General features: G+C 45.6%; 1 protein-coding gene across 1 annotated transcript in view; it reads left to right on the forward strand.

Annotated features, from left to right (window-relative positions):
• Positions 1-12362, forward strand: part of PDILT (protein disulfide isomerase like, testis expressed) — a gene marked incomplete at its 3' end in the record, with an annotated part of 37161 nt that extends 24799 nt beyond the window's left edge. Inside the window, exons 5-11 of the mRNA XM_082858183.1 lie at positions 702-812; positions 894-1019; positions 3759-3956; positions 7050-7170; positions 9643-9821; positions 11224-11313; positions 12129-12362. Of these exons, the coding sequence (XP_082714309.1) occupies positions 702-812; positions 894-1019; positions 3759-3956; positions 7050-7170; positions 9643-9821; positions 11224-11313; positions 12129-12362 (1059 nt within the window). The remainder of the gene's footprint in view (positions 1-701; positions 813-893; positions 1020-3758; positions 3957-7049; positions 7171-9642; positions 9822-11223; positions 11314-12128) is intronic.
• Positions 12363-16065: the final 3703 nt, after the last annotated feature.

Here is a 16065-nt window from a genome sequence, read left to right on the forward strand (position 1 = left end):
AGATGAAGAGAAGGAGATGGAGGAGAGAGAAATAAGGAGATAGCTGCTGCTTTCTCCTTCCCCCCCAGACTTTGATCCTGGGCTACAGAGCATTATGTCATTTCCTGTGCTAATCCAGGTCCTTCTGAGAAGCAGTCATCAGGCAGGATTAATCATGCAAAAGACTAGGGGAAAGGCCTTTGAAGGAAAATAGAGAGGGAGCTGGGGGAAACTTATCAGACCATGAGGTACCAATAGATCTGACCCTTTGGAAGGAAGGAAGGTGGGATGGAGAGTCCTTGACTGCAGCGTACTTCTAAGAAAGTTCATCAAAGTCCCCTATAAGAGAAGCCCTGTATCTCCCAGAAATGGGCTTGCCTTAGTATCCCTGACAAATTCATTGGTTAGGAGCAGCGTGTGAGAAACTGCTCAGCAACAGCACACATACGTTGATGGATTTCAGAGCAAGACCGCTGGTGCTGTCCGTCAAGTATCCTCCCTGTGTCTGTAGGCTGGAGGATTTCATGGCTTCCCCATACCCGTATTCCACCCTCAGGCTAATCTGCCCAGCCATCCATATTTATTAAGTATCTAGATTATGTATTACACCTGTTACCATGGTGTTTTCCTTTTATCCAAGGGGAAGATTGTGCTATTACATTTGTTAAGTGCCTACGTCATGGATGCTACTGCCCTCTAATGGTTTTCTTCGTTTGTCCAAGGGAAAAATCGTGAACCGCCAGGAGCTTATCGATGACAGTACCAACAAACATATCCTCAATCAACTCATAAAACAGCACCTCACAGATTTTGTTATTGAATACAACACTGAGGTCAGTGAGCAAAGGGTCCCGGGAGAAGGGTAGCTGGGGCAGCTGTGTGCAAGGAATGATCTGTTTTCCTTTTAATTTCAGAATAAGGATCTGATTTATGAATTGCACATCCTGAATCACATGTTGCTCTTCGTCTCCAAAAGCTCCAAGTCATTTCGTGTGACAATGCAGCATTATAAATTGGCATCGAAGGAATTCCAAAACGAGGTTTGCGGAAGTTGCCACTGCTCCTTGGGGCTCTTTATTTAGGAATCCAAGACCTGTAGACCCTAATGCGATCCATCTGCCTTACCGATTATAAATTAATCCAGGGAGGATTGGTGTATTCATTTGCATACCAATCTCCTGATATGCATTCTTCTTCCTGCCCAGTGTCTCTTTCTTTCTCACCAAACCTTTGCTCCTTCTTCCCTCATCATTTTGAGAAGTCTACTATGGGAACATGACTGGTCTGGCTGCTTTATCAATGGACCATGCTCCACTAAGAGTGGGTGACTGCAGTGTGGCTAGCATTTGGCTTGGAGGTGAGGGGAAGGAAAGACCACTCCTGCCTGAGGTCAAGGAGTGTGAAAAGCCTGAAGGTGAGAAGCAGCACAGACAAGCAGTTGCTGAAGTTCAGGCTTCAGCATCAACAGACCTGGGTTCAAATTCTCTTCCTCTTACAAGTGATTTTGTCTTAGATGAGTTTAACCTCTCAGTCTCAGTCACCTCCCGTGTAAAATGGGGAGTTATAGCAAGAATTAGAAGTGCTATATGTAAAGCAATGAGCAAATGTACAATAAACAGTGCTTATTTTTTTGGTTATTATTATCATTAGAAACACTTCAGGGGTCTTCCCTGGGGGTCCAGTGGTTAAGACTTCGCCTTCCAGTGCAGGGGGTGCGGGTTTGATCCCTGGTCGGGGAGCTAAGATCCCACATGCCTCTGGGCCAAAAAACCAAAACATAAAACAGAAGCAATATTGTAACAAATTCAATAAAGACTTTAAAAATGGTCCACATCAAAAAAAATCTTAAAAAAAAAGAAACACATCAGTTTTTCCTAAGTATTATACCTATATTTATAGAGTTAGCACCATCTGGACTCTGGGAGCTATTTACTTCACTTTTCTCTTTATTTTTATAAGAAGTAAGGTAATGGTAGGTTCTCTTTCTCTTGAAGAAAATTATTCTGAAATTTAAGCAAAACAATTAAAAACTTTGAAACCGCAAATAAATACAGAATAAAGCCACTAGGCACGAGCATATTTAACGTCTGCTACATCCCACCTCATTTTTCTCCAGGAAAGTTATTCTAATTACAGAAACACCTCTTGTAAATACGTTTCCTGGTTTATTCAATTTTAAACTTTAAGAATTTTGATGTAATTAAATTGATTACAATCTGATTGCTTCCATGCTATTTCTATTATAATAGTCAATGCTTAGCCATAATTCTTCTAGATTATTTTTTTTAAATTAACTCTTTAATCTAGGTGGAACTTATTTTGGCATATATCATGGGTTAGGTTGTAGATTGCCTTTACCCCAGTTAGCAAACTTCTAGAATGCCATTTATTGATCGTGCTCCATTTTTGTGCCAAAGATAAACAGTTGGATGAATATTATTCCAACAGGTCATACCCCCATATCTTATCTTGTTCACCTCTAACAAATGTTTATTGAAAGTATACATGGTTGGTTTTAATATGTCTGCTTTGTTTTTCACAATCTCCCTAGCACCTGGAAGAGTGTCTGGCACATAGTAGGGCTCTTAATATTTTGACAGATGAATGACCTGAGAGCATCCAAATCCAGGGTCTGCAGGAGACTCTGACTGGTCTCCTTCTTCCATGCTTGTTTCTTCTCTACAACCAGAGTGGTCTTTTAAAAATTATCACCATGTCACACTCTGGCTTTTATCCTCAGTGACCTCCCGTCTCATTCAGATTAATGCCTGGCTCCTTACTGGAGCTCTGAGCTCATTTCTGACCATCTTCCATGACTCTCTCTGGCACTGCAGCCACACTGGCCTTGTCTCTCTATTCTATAACGTTCTATGTGTCCCCCTCCCCACACCCAGGCCTTTTCAGTGGCAGTTTCCACTGCCTAAATAAATGTTCCCCTGACTTGTTACTCATCACCCAGGTCCCAGCTCAAATGTCACCTCCTCAGATACTCCTCCTGGCCTTCCTACCTAATACTGAGCCTCTATCTCACCCCATCTGTACAGCCACTCTCTCACAGTGCCCTGTTCCATCATCTGGTTGGCACTCACTCATTGCTATCTGATTGACTAATTTCTTTACTCATTTCTTGCCTGTCTTCTCCACTAGAACATGAGTTCCATGAGGGCATGGATTTTGTCTGCCTTATATCCCCAGTGCTTAGCAAAATGCCTAGTAGCCACTCCACAAATAGGTGTTGAATGCATGATTGAATGAGGTCGTGGGTTTCCTAGATAGAAGAATAATTTAGAATAATAATGAGGTGAAACGTTCCGAGCATTTTATACCGCCCAGTCACTGAACTAAGCCTTTTATACACAGCGTCCTGTTTCATTCTCACAGCAGCCCTATAATGTGGGCACTATTATAATCACCACTTTACAGAAAACGTAACTGAGGCACAGAGAGGGGAAGTTACTGTTTTGCCCAAGGAACTGGGATGAAAGCTCAGGACCTCCTGACTTCCTGCGGTTGTGTGAATGGTGTCCTGCACAAGGATGGTGAAACCAGGACGACAGCTGATGCCTGTCTGTGCAGCGAGACACAGGGCTGCACCTGCCTGATGAAAAGGAGCTTTTGTCCTGGCTTTCAGAAGTGCTCCATAGACTGTGCTATTTGCTTTCCATTAGTGCCCCCCCCCCCCAAACAGATTCCCAACAGTTTCTCTCCCTCGGTAAGGGGGTCGTTACCTTTTTCATGCCTCCGATCCAGAGAGACACAGGTTTCGTTTGGTTTGGCAGATCCTTTTCATCCTTGTGGATGCAGACGAGCCCAGAAATGGACGTGTCTTGGAATACTTCCGGATCGCAGAGGCTGATATCCCATGTGTCCAAATCCTAAACTTAAGCTCTGATGCAAGGTACAAAATGCCTTTCGAGGAAATAACCTATGAAAACCTCAAGAAATTCGGCCAGAGCTTCCTGAATAGGAAGGCCAAGGTAAGCTCATCCTTGGACAAGGTTTATCCAGAGCCTCAAAAGAATTCTTTTTCTGTAATTCTGATGGCTTTAGTCATCTGAATGGGGAGGCAGAAGAAAGGTCAACCTCGTGGTTCTTGTGAGGAAATACCCCCATCTCCCCACCTCGAATCAATTTAACTTTTGATCTGTCCTGACCTTATAATTCCACCATTAATTCTTTATTCTTAAAGTAAAGGCATTTTCTTTGTAGGAATCTCCAAATGAAATGCAGGCACTCCCAGGGCTGGCATCCTCTGAAAGTAGGTTCTTATCCTTCTTTCAGACTCTAATGTGAAAGATTTACTTGGCCTCAGGGTAGTTGCTTGCTTGGGGGAGAAGATGGGGTGGAAGACTGCTTCATGTATGAAGCAGTCAGGATTTAACCTCAAAGGCTTTAGGGACCAGGGAGGAGCGGCTGCAAAAGGATGGCTACATAACACTATGTAGCCCCATAACATAACCACCTGCTGTTTATTTAGCTCTTGCTATATCCTCAACCACCCTGCTGAGTTATGTCCTTCTGAGTTAGGTGACCATATTATTTATTTTCCAAATGGGGACACTTTTGAGAGTAATGGAAGCGATTTTACAAAGTGTTCTGAAATGGCAGGAATAAATTGGGACTCTCCAGGCAAACCAGAATGTATGGTCACCTTACCTTGGAGGGCTCCCACTACCTTCTGTCCATCCCCCCACAGACACTGCTTCCCCTCAGCCTTCTCTGATGAAAGCTGGTTTTTGTCTAACGGACAACATTATCACAGGCCAGTTGGTAAGGTTGGTGTCCTCCATGCCACTTCCAAACCATTTCTCCTCCTCTGCCTTTAGAAAGTCCGGATTCTTTGGATTCCACGCCGTTGGACTTTAGGCCACCTGCTCCTGATTCCCGTTGCTGTTCTGATCACTTCCCTTTCGCTCTCTGAGGACTTAAGCTCCTCGTCCCAGACCTGCCCTCGACCCCTACTCTGCCCTCATTTACAGAGATGTCAATATCCAAAGCCCTGGTCTTTTCTCCGGTAATGGTGTGTCCATGCCCTCTCAGCCACCTGCTCTTATGGCCATACTCTAGAGGTGGCAGCCCCTCTGCAAGCCTGATGTCACACTTCCCGTCCTCTTAGTTCCTTTCTCTAGTAGCCACATTGCTACAATCCCTAACCCTTTTCATGGCCTCCAGTCTCCTGATCCTGTTTCACCATCCCTTTATTGCCCTCCTTCATGAACTTGGATTCCACGGTTCACCACTCTGATGATGATTCCCTTAACTCTTCGATCCCTTCCACCTTCCACCTCCTCTACACCCTGTAGTATTTACCAGGCAAAATCACCACTCCTGTTGAACCCAAACTTAACTTCCCTACTGCTTCCAGACCAATCCTGGAGAAAAAGGACCTCACCACGAGGCAGCCTGGCTTCCTGGAATCACAAACCAAATATCCTGTTGGCTCTTAGAAATGCCCTGACATTTCTATATAAATTTCTCTTTGTTCATTCTCTTAATCTCGGAGTCTGTTTCTCCTCCAACCCCATTCCTACTTGCAGTCTGAACTGAGTACTGTAATCATATATCATTAAGAAAACAGAAGGCTTCAGACAGGAGCCCCTCATTTTTTATCACCACATCTACAAACCTCCCTGGAGCTCTGCCTGTCCTCTTTCTCTCCCTCTGGTTATATCTCAGGAGGTGTCTGTCTTCCTCTCAAGGGCCAGCACATCCTCTTGTGTTCTTGGAATGAGGATGGGCATCCTTCGCATGACCTATAATATGTCACGTGCCTGATCTGGCCCATTTCTAATTCTCCATTCCCCGTCTCTCATATCCAGTCCCCACACTTTTTACGCTCCCTCACAAAGAATTTTCAGGTCCTTTCCAGAGATTGGGGTGGGGATGAGGGAAGCTATGGTGGGAGACAAGGCTGGTGAGCTGGGCAAAGGCCAGACAGCAAGGACTTGTAAGCATATTAAGGATTTGGTACCCTAAGAGCAGTGGGAAGCCAGATTTGTCTGGTGAAGGTAGAATCCGCTTGTAGGAGAATAAAGGTGTGGTGAGGGTTAGGAGGAAACGCAGAGAGAACAGCAGGAGGCTATCACAGTGACCTAGACGAGAGATGCAAGCTACCTGGCCAAGGGTAGCAGCAGTGCAGACAGAGATGAGGGTGTGAATTCAAGAGATATTCAGAAAATAATGGTTGCAGAGAAAAATATATGTTCTGAGATTTTCACCACTTTCTTCAAAGAGAAGCAAGAGCTGGGTTCATTCTTTCATTCATTCACAGAACATTGACTGAGGTCTCATGATGTGCTGGTACTCAATTGTACTTAATGATGGGGGAAGAAAAAGTCCCTTGTGACTTTCCATTCATTGAGATAGTGATACATTAATCAAATAACCAGAAAAATAAATGTAAATGATAAATAAGTGATGCAGGAAAAGTACCAAGTATTATGAGAATTTATGAAAGCAGGGCCTGACCTTGTCTGGGGTAGAGTCAGGGAAGTCCTCCTCTGAGATCATTCTGCAAGATAAATCTGAGTTAGAGATAAATCTGATAGAGAAGGGGGTGTGGGTATGAGGAAGTGGGTGGAAGGCTAGCCCTTTGGGTGAACAAACCAGCATGGCTGAAGAAAGCAAGCAAGGGAAGAATGGCGATGAGCTTGGAGAAGGTGTCAAGAAACGAAGTGTGATAAATATTTTATAGGTCACATAAAATGATCTTAGTGTGATTCTTGGGGGTAGCTGGGGGTGGCTATAGTTTTGGGAGAAGGGACACAAACTAGTTTAGATGTTAATGATGTGAAACGCACTCTCATCTAAGAATTCTAACAATCATGTATTTGAAATGCTAGAATCCACCCCGGTTTGGAGCCCTGCCGCCTCATCAGCCCTCTGATTCCAGTGCCCCGGACAATCTAGGCTGCACATCTAGCTCATGATCTATCTCAGCATTTCCAACTCTTTCCCAAGGCGGTTGTAAGAACAGGAGAAAGTCTTCCATTGTTTCCAGTCAGGGTGGGGAGCCCCAAATGCCAATCCCTTTCTGGAGACCGTTAAAATCTCTCAAATTTGCTTTCTAGAAACATCAATCCAGTGAAGAAATTCCAAAATATTGGGACGGGGGGCCGGTTAAGCAGCTTGTCGGGAAGAACTTCAACGTCATTGTCTTTGACAAGGAAAGGGACGTATTTGTGATGTTCTGTAAGTATCTCTGCAGAGGCCATTGGAGGCAGTGGCTTCAACATTACTTTTCAGTGTAGCTCCTGAATTCTTGGGTACCAGAATCTCCAAAACCTATCAAAGCACCATGCCAAGAATGGTCTTCAGACATCCAAAGAGTTTGGATCAAGATGCTATCAGTGTCTTTATTCCTGTCCTGCCCCTAGGTTCTTCAGAACCATTTTTTTTTTTTTTTAAATTCCATGGGAAGCAGCTACGTAGCACAGGGAGATCAGCTCGGTGCTTTGGGTCCCCCTAGAGTGCTGGGATAGGGAGGGTGGGAGGGAGACCCAAGAGGGAGGAGATATGGGGATATATGTGTATGTATAGCTGATTCACTGTGTTATAAAGCAGAAACTAACACACCATTGTAAAGCAATTATACTCCAATAAAGATGTTAAAAAAAAAAAGATGCTATCAGCTGCAAAGCAACTCTCCCCCCAAATCAAATTCTTGGAATGTGTGGAATACCTTCTCATAATCAGGCCTGCTACCATTTGTAACAACGGTAATGCTGATGGCTGATTGAATGCTAGATAAACCAGGCCTGTGTATCTCATTTAACCCTCACACCTTACTTTTGAAAGTGGCTACTTTATTGCTCCCACCTTACAGATGAGTAAACAGAGTCCCAGGGAAGTAAAGAAACTTTACTAGAGTCAGGCAGCTAGTATGTGAACTTAATTACGTAAGGGATTGGAACCTAGTCAGCCTGAATCCACTGCCTACTCTAGTAACTGCTGTACCAGTGACCAGCGTAAGTTAAGTAACTTCTCAGATGGCCCACACTTAACATACCTGAGTTGGTGCAGCCAAACTGAAGACCCACATCATGCATGTAAAGGACTTGCAACAGTGTCTGGCATCTTGTATGCATTTGATAAAGGACAGGTATTATTGCTATTATTTTCCCTGTTGTTATAATTATTTCCAGTGCTCAGCCAGGAACTACTGCCCTTCCCTCACTGTTTCTGATCTGCATGTGAGAGCCAAAGCCAGGGACCTTCTCTTCCACCCTGAGACACAGAGAAGGGTGGTAATGCAGTGACTTCAGACATCTCTTTTACTTAACAGGAGGAGTTACCATCTATTGTGCACTTATGAGTTTGCAGTTTATACACCTGCTCTCATTTCCTCCTCTAAACAAGCCTCTTAGGAAGGTCCAGTGGATTTCCCCATGATACAGATCAGGGAACCAAGCCTCAGAGAAGTTAATTACCTTACCCCAGGTCACATAGCAAGTAAATGGCAAGGCAAAAAGTTCAAATCCGGCTCCGATGCCATCATTGCCTGGAGGGTGAAACAAGGGCTGGATTACATCATGCAGGCCTTTCAAAATCTCATTAAAATGGACGTTCATCACAGAGCCAGGTGTTTAAAGTCCACATGGCTGAATTACCATGATCTGCTGCCTTTAAGTGAGAGGCTAGGGAGGACTTTCTGTACTCACGGACACTGGGAGTCGTGAGAATGCCCACTTAGTTCTGGTAAAAAGCAAAAGCAGCTTCATTTTCTTGGAAGCAGGGCTGTCAGATTGGCTCCCTGGGACCGCCGCCATTAGGCCCCCTCGTGTTCCAACCTAGGGCCCATTGGGCTCCCAGGGAGATTCGGGGATTCAGCTGGGAGAGCAGATGGTCACAGAAGCCCTTGGTTTGTAAATGGAGGACTGATCATCCAAATGTAATAACCAGGGCCTTTGACGCCACTCCTCCCACAGAGCCAGCAATTTTAATGGAACAGGCAGGCAAGGTTGTTTCCCTTCCACGTTGGAGCTGGTCCCAGATTTTTCTCCATAGGTCCCCGTGACTGGGCCACACACAAGAGCTCAAGGGGGAAGTCCAGTGTCCCCTTCCCGGGGGTAGTTGTACCTGTCACAACCTCATGTTCACTTCCTGGGTGCGTTCTCCTCCACGGGACTGAAAGGCAGTGTGATACCATGGTCACAGCTCAAAACAACCTGTCTGCAAACCCCACTTCCTCTGCTTAATTAACTAAATGACCTTGAGCTGTGAGCTTAACCTCTGTTGGAAAACTCTCATGCTATCTCACACACACACACACACACACACACACACACACACACACACACACACACACACACCCCTTCTGGCAGAACATGAGGAATCACCTATCATAAATATTTTTCTTGGTTTTCCTCTTCAGCTGGAGTGGAAAGGAAAATTTTCAGAGAACAGTAGAAAATGTCCCAACATGTAAAAAGTTTTAGTGTCTGAATGGAAGGGGGCTAGGTTATTATGTTTCTTCTAATTTAGTTCATGATGATCAGGTACTATGGTTGAAATGTAAAGTAACCTAACATACTATTAGAAGAGAGGGGGCTGCAATTTGCGTGGCAACAGACCATTAGTGGAACGCAGTGACCGTGTCTACGTGGGAGTGTGGCTTTCAGGGTCTTTATTAGGTGAGCCTGAGTGATGGCCCTTCTCTTCCAGATGCACCCTGGTCCCCAAAGTGCAGAGCGCTGTTCCCAGTGTTGGAAGAGCTGGGTAGAAAGTATCAAAACCATTCCACAGTCACCATCGCCAAGATCGACATCACAGAAAATGACGTTCAGCTGACGCACCTGGACCGGTACCCCATCTTCAGGCTCTTCCCCGCTGACTCTCAACAAGTGAGGGGCTCTTGGGAGTCACATAACTGGAAATGTTACATTATTGTCATGGACTCAGTCTCTCCCTGTCTCCAGCTCTGCCTTTTACCAAATCAGCTTCATTCTCAGCTCCAGCCCTTACTATCTTCTCATATTCAAGTTAGAGAGTGTTTTCCATTAGCTTTCACAAAAGCCCCAAGACTCAGTCTGATTGGGTCCCCCCGACCCAGTCATTGTGGTCAAGGCGATGTGGGTGTTTTGATGGTCAGGCCTAGGTCAAGTGGTTCCCTCTGGTATTAGGGCTGAGCCTGCTTCAGACTATATGGAATAAGGTCGGGGGAGTCACCGTGTGAGTATTGGGGGTGGAGTGCCATCAGAAGAAGAAAGAATGCTTAATAGAGACAATTAAGTATTTTACACTTTGGTGTTAGAGTCATCGAACATCACCAGTGTTCATGCAACACATTCTTCATGCCACTTTGGCATGTGGGGAAGAATGTCAATCAAAGAATCACAAGCCAAAGTCCCTGCTCCTAAGAAGAGTATGACTGAGTGTGGAGGAAAAGTCAGGATATGGGCTCCTCTCCAAATGCAACTGGAATTGGATAGGGCACATACTGGAGGACAGATGTGGCTGGAAGTCTTCATGCAGCCATGAGACTTTGACGAACGGTGGGGATTTAAATCAGAAGGGTGTGAAGTATGGGTAGGAAGTATAACATGAACAAGGGCATAGGCAGAAGGCCGGCCGCAGAAAGGTGAAAGAGATGTCATCCTCCTGGTGCACAAGATGCATGTGCCCAGATTGAAAGGGTGGACCTGGCACAGATCTTCAGTTATCTGAAAAGGAGTTAGGACAGCCAGAGGGCAGTAAGCAGTTTCCTAATCTTCTTAAAGACTGAAAGAGGAAAGGAAGCTAGTGAGGGCTAAGCAGGAACATAGGCCAGACACTTTGTAAAATAACTATTCTCATTCTTTAGTAATAATAATAATAGCAAATATATATAGTGCAGACTACGAGTCGGGCATTGTTTTAAGGGCTTTTCGTATAGTAACTCATTAAATCCTTATAAAAACACCATGAGGTAGGGACTGTTATTATCTTCATATTACAGTTAAGGAAACTGAGTCATAGAGCGGTTAAGCCACCAGACTACACTGCTAAGTGATGAAGCCAGGGGTTGAGCCCCAGTAGCGTGGCTCCAAAATTCTTGCTCTGAACCACTACATCGCAGCCCTGTGATGGAGGACGTTTCATTATGCTTATGTTAGAACCATGGTCATGGAGGCTCAGAGCAGTTAAGGAACTTGCTTACTGCACTTAGGTTGTTAGGAATTTGAGTCTGGATTTCCCTGTGCAGCAATCCCTGAGTATTTTGCAAGAAGGGGCTACCATTTCGACCCTGCTCCATTTTCTTCCTAGGCTGTACTATATACGGGCGAACATACCCTGAAGGGCTTTTCTGACTTCCTGGAAAGTCAAATCGAGATCCAGACAGAGGACGAAGAGGAGGTAAGGCGAAACAGCGTACCCTAGATTATTGTGTCCCACACAGAACCATCAGGAACTCAGTGGACTAGGAAAGAGGGTACCAAGATTTCCATAACCTTGTGCACTTTGGAGAGAATGGAGGATGAATCCAGTTTGGATGACTTTATTTCAAGGACACCTACTACCAGAAAGGTGGAGTTGAGAAACACTGAGAAGGGCAAACGCTCTGAAGTCTCACACAGCTCCTAAGGCTGCTTCCCTGGGTCCACTGTTCCTGACTGGGTAACCTCATGTCTTGATGGGCTCTTGCCCTCCGGCATCATTCTACAATCTCCATTCTCTCCTAATTCTGTTCATGCCTCAGTGAGGCCATCTGCTGGAAAGTGTCATCTGTATTAGTTAGGACCCTTTCAGTTGCAGATGTCAGAAACCACAGTACTCTTTGGCGTAAGCAGCAATGGGAATTTATCCCCTGTAACTGGGAGAACGTCAGATGTGGGTGTATCCTGAAGCTCAGAGTTGTTTTCTGTCTCCCCATCTCTGTTTTCCTCTGTGTTGGCTTCATTCCCAAGTAGGCATTTCCCCACAGAGCGGCAATGACTGCTCCTCAGTTCTCAGCTAACACCCTCTCAGCTTGGAAAGAAAGTACCTACTCTTTAGTCCTAGCAAACGTCCGGGAATGGATCTCAGTAGCCAGGCCTGGGACAGCCGCCACTGTGGGCACAGAGCAGAGAAAGGCAGCTTGGCAATTACAATAATTATCATATAATTCTTGCCTCTTATTTCTTTTTCCACCTTCTTCCCTCTGTCCCTCCCACTCTTCTTTTCTTGAATAGCTACTGTCTGTTGAGCAAAGTGAAGTGACAGAAAAGGAGGTATTAGTTGAGGAAAAGGAGGTACCTTTTACGAAGAAAGAGCTACCAGAACAGAAGTTGCCTGAGCTGGAGAACTTGACCAAGCGGGAAGGGCCAGCTGGGCAGAAAGAAATGGCTGAGGAGGAGGAAAAGGTAGCTGAGCCGGAGGGATCTCCGGGACAGGAGAAGAAGCCAAGAGTGAAGGAAGAACTGTAGCCTCCCCAAAACCAGGAGAGAGCGTGCCCATTTTCCAGGTCCGGGCATCAATTTCTGAGTGGATCTACTCCAAATAAAATTATATATAATTGTGGTGGGTGGGTGGAGGCTGGATAATAAAAGCCCCTCAATGTCTTTGGCCCTGTTTTATTCATTACCTCTTTTTCCTGGCTGGTGCTGCCTTAGAAGAGTTGCTTGGCCTGGAATTCACATAGGGCTGCAAGGGAAGCCATAAGAGCAACATTTAATGAGTGTTTACAACATGGTGGGCGTTTGCTTCGTTCTCACAACCTCACTGGGAGCTAGGTTTCATCATCCCCATTTTACAGATGAGGAAACCGAGGCAAAGACGCGTTAAGCAACCAGGCAGGATCACACAGCTAGTAAGCCCTTGAAATATGACCCTAGGCAATTTCGCTCCACAGACCGTGCATTTAACCACTATGCACACACCGCCACCATCAGGTTGGGGTCCCCAGAGGGTGGCTGATGCTTTCAAAGAGGTGGATTGATGTTTTTACGTTTCATTTGAGCACAGTAAGAAAGAGATTCAACTCCAGATCTGTCCCCAGTCTTTCACATCTCAAAAATGACCCACTCACTTAAACAGTCATATCCTGGGCCAACCCTCAAGGTCCCTCTTTCCTTTTATTACCATAAAGGTAACTCTACCTAAACACATGACTCCTCCCACTGCCCTCCATCTCCACCCACCAGTCTCAGCCACAGAAGTCTTCTAATTGGTCCCTCAACTGCCACTCTGCACCTCCATGCCCCACACACGTTACACAAAATCCATATTCCCTAAAGATGCTAAAGTGATCTTTTAAAAAGCCATAGCCGTGAGGGCTCGCAGTACTGCCTTGTTTTTCTAGCTTCTAGCGGCTGCCTGCATTCATGGTTCCTTCTTCAAAGAACTCTGACCTTTTGCTTCCATCCTCACGTCTCCTACTTCCTCCAATTCTTCTTGCATCTCTCTCATAAGTGCCACTGAGATAGCACTGGGCTTGCCCAGGTAACCTCATCTCAAGATACTGAACTTAATCATGCCCGCAAAGTCCTTTTTGCCACGTAAGGTAACATTCACAGGTTCTGGGGATTAGGACGTAGACATGTTAGGAGGTCATTCAGACTCATGCCGCTGGTGTGTAACATTCATTTCAGCCAGGTGATAATAAACCTTCTCTTGGGAAAAGGAGGGCATAATATTTTAGGGACCAAGGTCTGCACAAGCCATCTGGGCCTCTCCACGCTCTACCCATCATGTAACACAAAGGCTGATTGTGCCTCCGGAGCCGGTGTCCCTGTCTCTCTTCCCCCAAACCCAGCCTGTCCACAACCAGACCAAGCAGGGAACAGCCTGGGGCCCTGGAACTCACCTGAACCAGTTGCCCCGACAGGGGCAGGTATTAGTATTCAGGACACGATGCGAGGCTCACCTGCTTCAGTCTTAAAGCCACGTGGCTGCCAGTGGCTTTAAGAAGGAGGGGTCCACGGGGGCTGCTCGAACCAAATCACATGGAACAGAGCCCCTGACTGGCCACAAGCCAGAAAGCGGGTGTGCTACCTGCAGGCTCCCCAGATGCAACTGGGACCTTAGGAAGTAGGGGCTCAGATTGGGGTAAACAGTATGGGTAGGTGGCGCAGGTGATGACCCTCTGTTGGGAGGTCATCAGAGCATACAGGGAGAGAAAGGCCTTTTGCAGAAAGATATTGTCTCCATCATGACAGGAGAGGGGATGTGGGAGATGAGTCCAGAGGCAGGTAGATGGAGAAGATGTAGGAGGCATGGCTTAGTTACTCCAATGAAGTATGCCATGATGTCATTAAGTGTGTGGGACTGGGAAGAGGGTAGGAAGAAGAAAGAGTGGAAAAATAGCCAATTAGAGAAATATCACAAGATGGTCCAGCTGTGTTGAGTGAGGATGATGCTTATTGTTTTAAAATGTAGGTTTGATTATCATTCAGGTGTGGCAAGGCCAACAGACGAGGAGATAACTGTCATCGAAAAGACAGTTTATTATACTCACAGATCCCAAGAGTAGGGTACACACCACGCCATGGGTGGGGCACACAGGGAAGTACCGGCTTGGTCAGGAGGCAGAGAAAGCAAGGGGAAATTTTAGCTATCATTTGAAACTGTAGCCTTCATTGTGGTTTCCATAGGAAGAAACAGAAGAGGCAAGGTAAGCAGGTTTAGGATTGGCCAGTTTGAATAGTTTCAGCAGCCTCTGGGACTTGGGAGTTGCCCCTAGTTGTCTGGCACCTGGCCCTGGGATGATTAGGGCAGGGAAAATGTGGCCCTGAGTGTGAGCCTGATAGAGGAGGGGTTGGGGAATGGGCTCTGGACTGGCAGTTGTGCACATGAAAGTCACGCTGTCAGGAATATGATATTCCTAGAGATGGCAAGGGTGTACATCATGAGATATTCCTTGCTATCTCTGGGCATTAGTTTGCCTTCCGTGGGGTAGTCCCTCCAGAGTCAGCAAAGGCTCAAGGTGTAAAAGCATCAAATACAGAAACTAGAATAATGTGGTTATTAGACTTATGAATAGTCTCCAGCCCAAACTCCCCATGTTCCTGTCCAGGATCTCTGCTCAAACAACTCCGAGAGCCACCTGGAGCGCCATCTTTAATCCTTGAGAGACACCCAAACTCGGATTTTGACAGAGCCTCATGTGCACCAACCAGAAATGATATTCACCATCCAGGATGGAGAAAAAGAATATTAAGACTTTTATTTTCTTCTTAAGCTATAGAAAAGAGAGGGAAAAAAAGACATATTCTTATGGGGAAAAAAAGGGAAAAGGATACAAACAGCCAGTTCAGAAAAGAATAATAGTAAACAAATGAAAAGATAATAACGTCCCTTTTCATCGAAGAACTGCCCAAGTAAATAACAATGAGATATCTCTCACTTTTCGACAAAGATGAAAGTTAGTGCTCAGGGTGGGTGAGTACTGTAAACTCATTTTTAAAGATCTCTCTGGGGTGTTTTTTGGGAAGAGGTATCAAAATTCTTAAAACTGTGCCACCTCTTTGACCCAGTAATGTCACACCTGTGAAATTCCCCTGAGGAGGTGAGTGTGACGCTGCCGATGGTCGCCCAACCACTATACCAGGCGGAAGAAGAAAGCCCTGAAAAAGTAAGTGCTGTGGGCCATTGTCATATTTCCTGCGCAGCCTGAGTTCACACACATCTGATTTTTCTCAGTATGGGATTTCCGTCGACATGGAATTAGGTCAGGAGACACGGGGTTGGACCCAGGCTCTGTCATTTTCTACCCCGTGTCTGTACGTCAGCAAAGCAGCATCGGCAGTGACTTCCACAGATGGTATCATTGCTACGTGTCTTTACTTGCATCATCTCCTTTAATCACCGTAACAACTCTAGGAGATGGGTATTGTCATTTTATAGATGACGAAAATGACCTCAGGAAGGAAAGAAACGAGCCTACTGGCACACAGCAATGGCTGATGAGGATTCAGATGGACTGACTCCAAAGTTAGTTTGTTCAGTCACAAAGTTATCCACCTCCCAAGGGACCTCCCTTTGTGGGAATTCAGATTTCTTCATTCATAAAGTGAGTCTGGTCCAACGATGTCTGAGTTATCTTCTGGCTCTGATCTTCAGCCATTCTCAGCTCCTTTCCTGCTCCCATCTGGACCCCCGAGGAGCTGGCTTAGCCCATGAGGATGCAGT

This window comes from Leucopleurus acutus (genome assembly GCF_964270905.1).
Source record: "Leucopleurus acutus genome assembly, chromosome: 16".
Lineage (NCBI taxonomy): Eukaryota > Metazoa > Chordata > Mammalia > Artiodactyla > Delphinidae > Leucopleurus > Leucopleurus acutus.